Source organism: Gallinula chloropus (genome assembly GCF_964237585.1).
Source record: "Gallinula chloropus genome assembly, contig: HAP1_SCAFFOLD_526, whole genome shotgun sequence".
Classification (NCBI taxonomy): Eukaryota; Metazoa; Chordata; class Aves; order Gruiformes; family Rallidae; genus Gallinula; species Gallinula chloropus.
The window spans coordinates 23,128-32,525 of record NW_028168630.1 but is presented as its reverse complement, the minus strand read 5'-3'; the positions used below and the strand labels follow the sequence as shown (position 1 = coordinate 32,525).

The following is a 9,398-nucleotide window of genomic DNA, read 5'->3' as shown; positions in this document are numbered from 1 at the left end:
ACTGGGGTGTGATGGGTCCCGCTCTGCCCCACCCCCTCCCCCAGGTGCCCTGGATGACTTCGAGAAGGCCCAGCCCACCACCCCCCCCCCTCCACCTGCACCCCCCGGCCCCCAGCCCTCTCCCAGCGACACAGCCAAGGTGTGCAGTACCCCCCCCCCCCAAAATCCCTCCCCCAATCCCCAGCCTTTGGGGGTGCTGAGGGGCAGTACCCCCCCCCACCCTGTTCCCCCCAATCCCCAGCCTTTGGGGGTGCTGAGCTGTGCAGTACCCCCCCCCCCAAAATCCCCCCCCCCCAATCCCCAGCCTTTGGGGGTGCTGGGGTGTGCAGTACCCCCCCCCCAATTGCCCCCCCTCCCCAATCCCCAGCCTTTGGGGGTGCTGGGGTGTGCAGTACCCCCCCCCCCACCCTGTACCCCCCAATCCCCAGCCTTTGGGGGTACCCCCCCCCCCTTGTTCCCCCCAATCCCCAGCCTTTGGGGGTGCTGAGGTGTGCAGTACCCCCCCCCCAATCCCCAGCCTTTGGGGGTACCCCCCCCCCCACCCTCTACCCCCCAATCCCCAGCCTTTGGGGGTGCTGGGGTGTGCAGTACCCCCCCCCCACCCTGTACCCCCCAATCCCCAGCCTTTGGGGGTACCCCCCCCCCCTTGTTCCCCCCAATCCCCAGCCTTTGGGGGTACCCCCCCCACACCCTGTACCCCCCAATCCCCAGCCTTTGGGGGTGCTGAGGTGTGCAGTACCCCCCCCCCACCCTGTACCCCCCAATCCCCAGCCTTTGGGGGTACCCCCCACACACCCTGTTCCCCCCAATCCCCAGCCTTTGGGGGTGCTGAGCTGCAGTACCCCACCCCCCAAAATCCCCCCCCCCCAATCCCCAGGCTTTGGGGGTGCTGGGGTGTACAGTACCCCCCCCCCCCCAAAATCCCCCCCCCTCAATCCCCAGGCTTTGGGGTGCTGAGGTGTGCAGTACCCAACCCCCCTCCCCCCCCAAAATCCCCACCCCCAATCCCCAGCCTTTGGGGGTGCTGAGGTGCAGTATCCCCCCTCAAAATCACCCCCCCCAATCCCCAGCCTTTGGGGGTGCTGAGGTGTGCAGTACCCCCCCCCAACCCCCCCCCCCCCCCCAACCCCCAGGCTTTGGGGGTGCTGAGGGCACCCCATCTCGCGGAAGGGGGGGTCCCTGAGCTCGCCCCTGTCCCCAGGCCTCGCTCTTCGCCTGGCAGGAGAGGTTCTTCCAGGAGCTGTTCGAGGGGGACCTGGCCTCGCAGGCGGCCGCCGAGTTCCAGGAGGCCATGCGGGACCTGGCCCGCCAGGAGCCGCACCTGCTCCACCAGTTCCAGAGGCTCTCGGAAGCGGCCGGCAGAGTGGGTCAGTGAGGGGCTGGGGAGGGGAAGGGGGTCACTGCAATGCCAGGCTGGGGTTGGGGAGAGGAAGGGGTTCCCTGCTGTGCTGTGCTGGGTTTGGGGAGGGGAAGGGGTTCCCTGCTGTGCCAGGTTTGGGGAGAGGAAGGGGGTCCCTGCTGGGCTGGGTTTGGGGAGGGGAAGGGGGTCCCTGCTGGGCTGGGTTTGGGGAGGGGAAGGGGGTCCCTGCTGTGCCAGGCTGGGTTTGGGGAGGGGAAGGGGTTCCCCACTGTGCTGGGCTCAGTTTGGGGTTCCCCACCATACTGGGCTCAGTTTGGGGAGGGGGTTCCCCACCATACTGGTTTCAGTTTGGGGTTCCCCACCATACTGGGTTCAGTTTGGGGAGGGGGTTCCCCACCATACTGGGCTCAGTTTGGGGTTCCCCACCGTGCTGGGTTCAGTTTGGGGTTCCCCACCATGCTGGGTTCAGTTTGGGGTTCCCCACCATACTGGGTTCAGTTTGGGGTTCCCTGCTGGGCTGGCTTGAGTTTGGGGCGGGGGTTCCCCCCTGTCCTGGCTTAGCTTTGGGGTTCCCCCCTGTGCCAGCTTCACTTCGGTGGGGATGAGCAGCAGCAGCTCCGTGGGGCTGTGGTGGCTTTTAGGGGGGGGGACAGGGGGGTCCCACAGCACCAGGATGGAGGGAGAAGGTTTTGGGGTGCCCCCCCCCAAAAAAAAACCCCCGGGGTGGCTGGTGCTACCCCCTCCCCAACCAGCATCTCCCTGCTGGGTGCCAGGCAGCGACACGGCGTCGCAGCAGGAATTCACCTCCTGCCTCAAGGAGACGCTGAGCGGGCTGGCCAAGAACGCCACAGACCTGCAGGTAACCCCCCCCTAAACCCCCCCTAAACCCCCTCAGGAGCCACAGGGGGTCTGGGGGGGGCTGACAGTTTGGGCACAGAACTCTTCAGGCTCGGAGGAGGAGCTGGCCAAGGCGCTGGAGGGGCTGGGGCTGGAGGACGGCGAGGGCAGCGTGCTGCCCGTGATGCGCAGCATCATGCAGAGCCTGCTCTCCAAGGACGTGCTCTACCCCTCGCTCAAGGAGATCACCGAGAAGGTCAGGGGCTGCGCCAGGGGTGTGCTTAATTGGGGGGGTTTGGGGGGGGTGGGAGTCTCCCTCATCCTGCCTCAGTTTCCCCTTCGGCCGCCATCCCCCCCAGTACCCTGAGTGGCTGTGGTGGCACAGCAAGGTGATGCTGGGCAGTGGGTATTGGGGTGGGGGGCTCATTTCCCCTCTCCTGACCCAGTTTCCCCTCAGGTTATTGGGATGGGGGGGTTGTATCTCTCATCCTGCCTCAGTTTCCCCTTCAGCCTCCATCCCCCCAGTACCCTGAGTGGCTGTGGCAGCACATTGAGGCACTGCCAGGCTGTGGGTATTGGGGTGGGGGGCTCTTTACCCCCCTCCTGACCCCGTTTCCCCTCAGGTTATTGGGGTGGGGGGCTCATTCCCCTCTCCTGACCCCATTTCCCCTCAGGTAATTGGGCTAGGGGGCTCATTCCTCCCTCCTGCCTCAGTTTCCCCTCAGGTAATTGGGGTGGGGGGCTCTTTCCGCCCTCAGGTTATTGGGGTGGGGGGCTCTTTCCCTCCTCCTGACCCCATTTCCCCTCAGGTAATTGGGGTGGGGGGCTCTTTCCCCCTCAGGTAATTGGTGGGGGCTCATTCCCCCTCAGCTAATTGGGGTGGGGGGCTCATTCCCCCTCAGCTAATTGGGGTGGGGGGCTCTTTCCCCCTCAGGTAACTGGGTGGGGGGCTCTTTCCCCCCTCAGGTAATTGGGGGGGGGTCACCCCCCTCCTGCCTCAGTTTCCCCTCAGGTAATTGGGGTGGGGGGCTCATTCCCCCCTCAGGTAATTGGGGGGGGGGGCTCATTCCCCCCTCAGGTAACTGGGTGGGGGGCTCTTTCCCCCTCAGGTAATTGGGGGGGGGGGGTCATCCCCCCCTCAGGTTATTGGGGTGGGGGGCTCATTCCCCCCCTCCTGCCTCGGTTTCCCCTCAGGTTATTGGGGTGTGGGGCTCATTCCCCCCTCAGGTTATTGGGATGGGGGGCTCATTCCCCCCCTCCTGCCTCAGTTTCCCCTCAGGTTATTGGGGTGGGAGGCTCATTCCCCCCTCAGGTTATTGGGGTGGGGGGCTCTTTCCCCCCTCAGGTAACTGGGTGGGGGGCTCTTTCCCCCCTCAGCTAATTGGGTGGGGGGCTCATCCCCCCCTCCTGCCTCAGTTTCCCCTCAGGTAATTGGGGTGGGGGGCTCTTTCCCCCTCAGGTAATTGGGGTGGGGGGGTTGTGTCCCTCATCCTGCCTCAGTTTCCCCTCAGGTAACTGGGTGGGGGGCTCGTTCCCCCCTCAGGTGATTGGGGGGGGGGGCTCTTTCCCCCTCAGGTAACTGGGTGGGGGGCTCATCCCCCCCTCCTGCCTCAGTTTCCCCTGAGGTAATTGGGGTGGGGGGGCTCTTTGCCCCTCAGGTAATTGGGGTGGGGGGCTCGTTCCCCCCTCAGGTAACTGGGTGGGGGGCTCACCCCCCCCTCCTGCCTCAGTTTCCCATCAGGTAATTGGGTGGGGGGCTCATTCCCCCTCAGCTAATTGGGTGGGGGGCTCATCCCCCCCTCCTGCCTCAGTTTCCCCTCAGTTTATTGGGGTGGGGGGCTCTTTCCCCCTCAGGTGACTGGGTGGGGGGCTCGTTCCCCCCTCAGCTAATTGGGTGGGGGGCTCACCCCCCCTCAGGTGATTGGGGGGGGGCTCATTCCCCCTCAGGTAACTGGGTGGGGGGCTCATTCCCCCCTCAGCTAATTGGGGGGGGGGCTCATTGCCCCCCTCCTGCCTCAGTTTCCCCTCAGGTAATTGGGGTGGGGGGCTCTTTCCCCCCTCAGGTAATTGGGGTGGGGGGCTCATTGCCCCCCTCCTGCCTCAGTTTCCCCTCAGGTTATTGGGGTGGGGGGCTCATTTCCCACCTCCTGCCTCAGTTTCCCCTCAGGTAACTGGGTGGGGGGCTCTTTCCCCCCTCAGGTAACTGGGTGGGGGGCTCATCCTCCCCTCAGCTAATTGGGGGGGGTCTCACCCCCCGTGCTGCCCCCTGTCCCCCAGTACCCCGAGTGGCTGCGCCGGCACGGGGCGGCGCTGCCGGCCGAGCAGCTGCAGCGGTACCAGGCCCAACATGGCGTCATGGGCCGCATCTGCCGCCAGCTGGAGGCCGAGAGGCCCGGCGAGGGCGAGGAGGAGCGGCGGGCGCGCTTCGAGACCCTCCTCGACCTCATGCAGCAGGTAACGGCGGGTCTGGGGGGCCCCGGCCCACCCCATAACCCCCCTGTGCCACCCCATAACCCCCCGTACCACCCCATAACCCCCCTGTACCACCCCATAACCCCCCTGTACCACCCCATAACCCCCCTGTGCCACCCCATAACCCCCCTGTGCCACCCCATAACCCCCTGTGCCACCCTATAACCCCCCTGTGCCACCCCATAACCCCCTGTGCCACCCCTAACCCCCCTGTACCACCCCATAACCCCCCTGTGCCACCCTATAACCCCCCTGTGCCACCCCATAACCCCCCTGTGCCACCCCATAACCCCCTGTGCCACCCCTAACCCCCCTGTGCCACCCCATAACCCCCTGTGCCACCCCTAACCCCCCTGTGCCACCCCATAACCCCCCTGTGCCACCCCATAACCCCCTGTGCCACCCCATAACCCCCCTGTGCCACCCCATAACCCCCTGTGCCACCCCATAACCCCCCTGTGCCACCCCATAACCCCCCCCCGTCCTGCCCCATCCCAACCCATTCCCAGCCCCCACCCTGTCCCACCCTGATCCCCCTGCCCCAGCCCACCCCGAATTCCCCCCTGTACCACCCTATAACCCCCCCCGCCCCCACTGTCCTGCCCCATCCCAACCCGGTCCTGGCCCCCACCCTGTCCCACCCTCATCCCCCTGCCCCAGCCCACCCCAAATTACCCCTTTCTGCCCCATCACACCCTGAATGACACCCCATCCCACCCTGAGCCCCCCCCGTCCTGTCCCCCACCCCACCCTGAGCCCCCCCCTGTCCTGTCCCCCACCCCATCCCACCCTGAGCCCCCCCCCGTCCTGTCCCCCACCCCATCCCACCCTGATCCCACCCACCCCACACCACCCTGAGCACCCCCCCATCCTGCCCCATCCCACCCAGATACCCCCGCCCCATCTCACTTGGATACCCCCCCCTCCTGCCCCATCCCACTCCCCAATCCCCCCTCTCCTGCCCCATCCCACACTCATCCCCCCCCTTCCTGCCCCATCCCACCCTGACCCCCCCCCATGTCTCCCACCCAGCTGCAGGACCTGGGACACCCACCCAAGGAGCTGGCTGGGGAGACAGTGAGTATCCCAGGGTGGGGGGGGGGGGGTCTGGGGAGGGTCCCCCCCAGGAGGGTGAGGGTCCGGGTAGGGTCCCCCCCAGCTCCCCCTTCCCTCTGCAGCCCCCCAGGAGGGTGGGGGTCCGGGTAGGGTTCCCCCAGCTCCCCCTTCCCTCCGCAGCCCCCCAGGGTGGGTGGGGGGTCCGGGTAGTGTCCCCCCCCAGGGTGGGTGGGGGGTCTGGGTAGGGTCCCCCCAGGGTGGGTGGGGGGTCCGGGTAGGGTCCCCCCAGCTCCCCCTTCCCTCCGCAGCCCCCCGGGTTCAACCTGGAGCTGCCGGAGGCGGGGGGGGGCGAGCAGTGTCGCCTCATGTAGCAGTGGCAGTGGGATGGGGGCTCCCACAGCCCCCCCAGTGCTGCGCTGCCCAGGGTGCCCCCCACCCACGGAGACCCCCACCCACGGAGACCCCAACCCACGGAGCCCCCGAGGACGCTGGAGGCCGAGGAAGCCGAGTGGAGCCGGAGCTGGGGGGGGGGTGGGGGGGCAGCTCTGCCCACCCACCCTGGGAGGGTGCTGGGTGTTTTTTGGGGGGGTGGGGGTTGTGTAGGGACCCCCCAACCCCCCTGCCCTGGGGACAGGGACCCCCCCCACCCCAGCCCTGGGGACAGGGGGGGGTGTGTTCCCCATGGCCCCAATAAAGGTGGTGGCAACTTCTCTGGCTGTGGGGAAACTGAGGCACGGGTGGGGGGGTGGGGGGGTTGGCAGGGGAGGGGGCGCCTCAAACCCCCCCCTGTAGCGTGAGGAGGGGGGGCTAAGGAGGCTGTGGAATAAGGGGGGACACACGGAGACCCCCCCAGGAATATGGGGGGACACCCAGAGACTAAAAATACCACGGGACACCCATTGACAAGGGGGCTGTGTAATAACGGGGGGGGGGGGCACAGACACCCCATAACTGGGGGGGGGGCACAGACACCCCCCAATCACACGGGGGGTGGCAGAAGTAGACTGTGGAATAATGGGGGGGGGCACAAGGATGCCATGTGATGACTGGGGGGGCACACACAGACACCCCCCCCCCCCAATACCATGGGGGGGCACACAGACACCCCAATAACGGGGGGGGGGGGAGGGCACAAGAAGGCCGTGTAATGACCAGGGGGGGGGGGGCACAGGCACCCCAATAACATGGGGGGGCACAGAGACACCCCAATACCATGGGGGAGGGGGCACAGAGACACCCCAATAGGGGGTGGGGGCACAAGGAGGCCGTGTAATAACTGGGGGGGGCCCAGACACCCCAATACTGGGTGAGGGGGGTCACAAGGCCGTGTAATAACAGGGGGGGGGCACAGACACCCCAATACCGGGTGGGGGGGGTCACAAGGCCGTGTAATAACAGGGGGGGGGCACAGACACCCCAATACCGGGTGGGGGGGGTCACAAGGCCGTGTAATAACAGGGGGGGGGCACAGACACCCCAATACCGGGTGGGGGGGGTCACAAGGCCGTGTAATAACGGGGGGGGGGGGGGGGGCAGACACCCCAATAGGGAGTGGGGGCACAAGGAGGCCGTGTAATAACCGGGGGGGGCCCAGACACCCCAATACCGGGTGAGGGGGGGTCACAAGGCCGTGTAATAACGGGGGGGGGGGCACACAGACACCCCAATAGGGAGTGGGGGCACAAGGAGGCCGTGTAATAACCGGGGGGGGCCCAGACACCCCAATACCGGGTGAGGGGGGGTCACAAGGCCGTGTAATACCGGGGGGGGGGGAACAGACACCCCAATACCGGGTGTGTGTGGGAGTCACAAGGCTGTGTAATAACGGGGGGGGCCACACAGACACCCCAATAATGGAGGAGGGGGCCCACAGAGACACCCCAATAACATGGTGGGGAACAGAGACACCCTAATAGGGGGATGGGGGCACAAAGAGGCCGTGTAATAACGGGGGGGCACACAGACACCCCAATACCGGGTGGGGGCCCAGACACCCCAATACCGGGTGGGGGGGGTCACAAGGCCGTGTAATAACGGGGGGGGGAGGGCGGGGCAGACACCCCAATAGGGGGGTGGGGGCACAAGGAGGCTGTGGAATAACGGGGGGGGGGCCAGACACCCCAATACTGGGTGAGGGGGGTCACAAGGCCGTGTAATAACCGAGGGGGGCCCAGACACCCCAATACCGGGTGTGTGTGGGGGTCACAAGGCCGCATAATAACGGGGGGGGGTGCACACAGACACCCCAATAGGGGGGTGGGGGCACAAGGAGGCCGTGTAATAACGGGGGGGGGGGGCACACAGACACCCCAATACCTGGTGGGGGGGCACAAGGAGGCCGTGTAATGATGGGGGAGGCACAGAGACCCCCCCAATAACTTGGGGGGGGGCACACAGACACCCCAATAGGGGGGTGGGAGCACAAGGAGGCCGTGTAATAACGGGGGGGGGCCCAGACACCCCAATACCGGGTGAGGGGGGGTCACAAGGCCGTGTAATAACGGGGGGGGGGGGCACAGACACCCCAGTACCGGATTGGGGGGGGGCACAAGGCTGTGTAATAACCGGGGGGGGGGCCCAGACACCCCAATACCGGGTGTGTGTGGGGGTCACAAGGCCGTGTAATAACGGGGGGGGGCACACAGACACCCCAATATGGGGGTGGGGGCACAAGGAGGCCGTGTAATAACCGGGGGGGGGGCACAGACACCCCAATACCGGTTGGGGGGGGTCACAAGGCCGTGTAATACCGGGGGAGGGGGGGGGGAACAGACACCCCAATACTGGGTGAGGGGGGTCACAAGGCCGTGTAATACCGGGGGGGGGGGAACAGACACCCCAATACCGGCTGGGGGGGGTCACAAGGCCGTGTAATAACGGGGGGGGGGGGCCCAGACACCCCAATACCGGCTGGGGGGGGTCACAAGGCCGTGTAATAACTGGGGGGGGGGGCCCAGACACCCCAATACCGGGTGAGGGGGGGTCACAGGGCCGTGTAATAACGGGGGGGGGGGCACACAGACACCCCAATAGGGGGGTGGGGGCACAAGGAGGCCGTGTAATACCGGGGGGGGGCCCAGACACCCCAATACCGGGTTGAGGGGGGTCACAAGGCCGTGTAATAACGGGGGGGGGGGGGGCACAGACACCCCAATACCGGGTGGGGGGGCTCACAAGGCCGTGTAATACCGGGGGGGGGGGGAACAGACACCCCAATACTGGGTGAGGGGGGTCACAAGGCCGTGTAATACCGGGGGGGGGGGAACAGACACCCCAATACCGGCTGGGGGGGGTCACAAGGCCGTGTAATAACGGGGGGGGGGGGCCCAGACACCCCAATACCGGCTGGGGGGGGTCACAAGGCCGTGTAATAACGGGGGGGGGGGGCCCAGACACCCCAATACCGGGTGAGGGGGGGTCACAGGGCCGTGTAATAACGGGGGGGGAGCACAGACACCCCAATAGGGGGGTGTGGGCACAAGGAGGCCGTGTAATAACCGGGGGGGGGCCACACAGACAGCCCCCCCCCCTACACCGGGGAGGGGAGGGGAGGGGGTAGGCCCATCCGCTGCCATGGCAACCCTGCGGGGAAGTGAGGGGGGGGGGCGCTGTCGGCCGGTGCCGTAAAGCGTCGCCGTAAAGCGTCCGGCGGAGGCGTCGCGCTAAGATGGCG

The 9,398-nt window shown here is 66.9% G+C and overlaps 1 protein-coding gene across 1 annotated transcript; it reads left to right on the top strand.

Annotated features, from left to right (window-relative positions):
• Positions 1-44: 44 nt before the first annotated feature.
• On the top strand, positions 45-6,435 carry PEX19 (peroxisomal biogenesis factor 19; the record flags this gene model as incomplete). The annotated part of the gene is made up of 7 exons (XM_084280745.1): positions 45-139; positions 1,202-1,367; positions 2,134-2,219; positions 2,298-2,453; positions 4,475-4,651; positions 5,702-5,746; positions 6,034-6,435. Coding segments are annotated over 7 exons (788 nt in total), but the record flags the coding sequence as incomplete, so codon positions are not given.
• Positions 6,436-9,398: the final 2,963 nt, after the last annotated feature.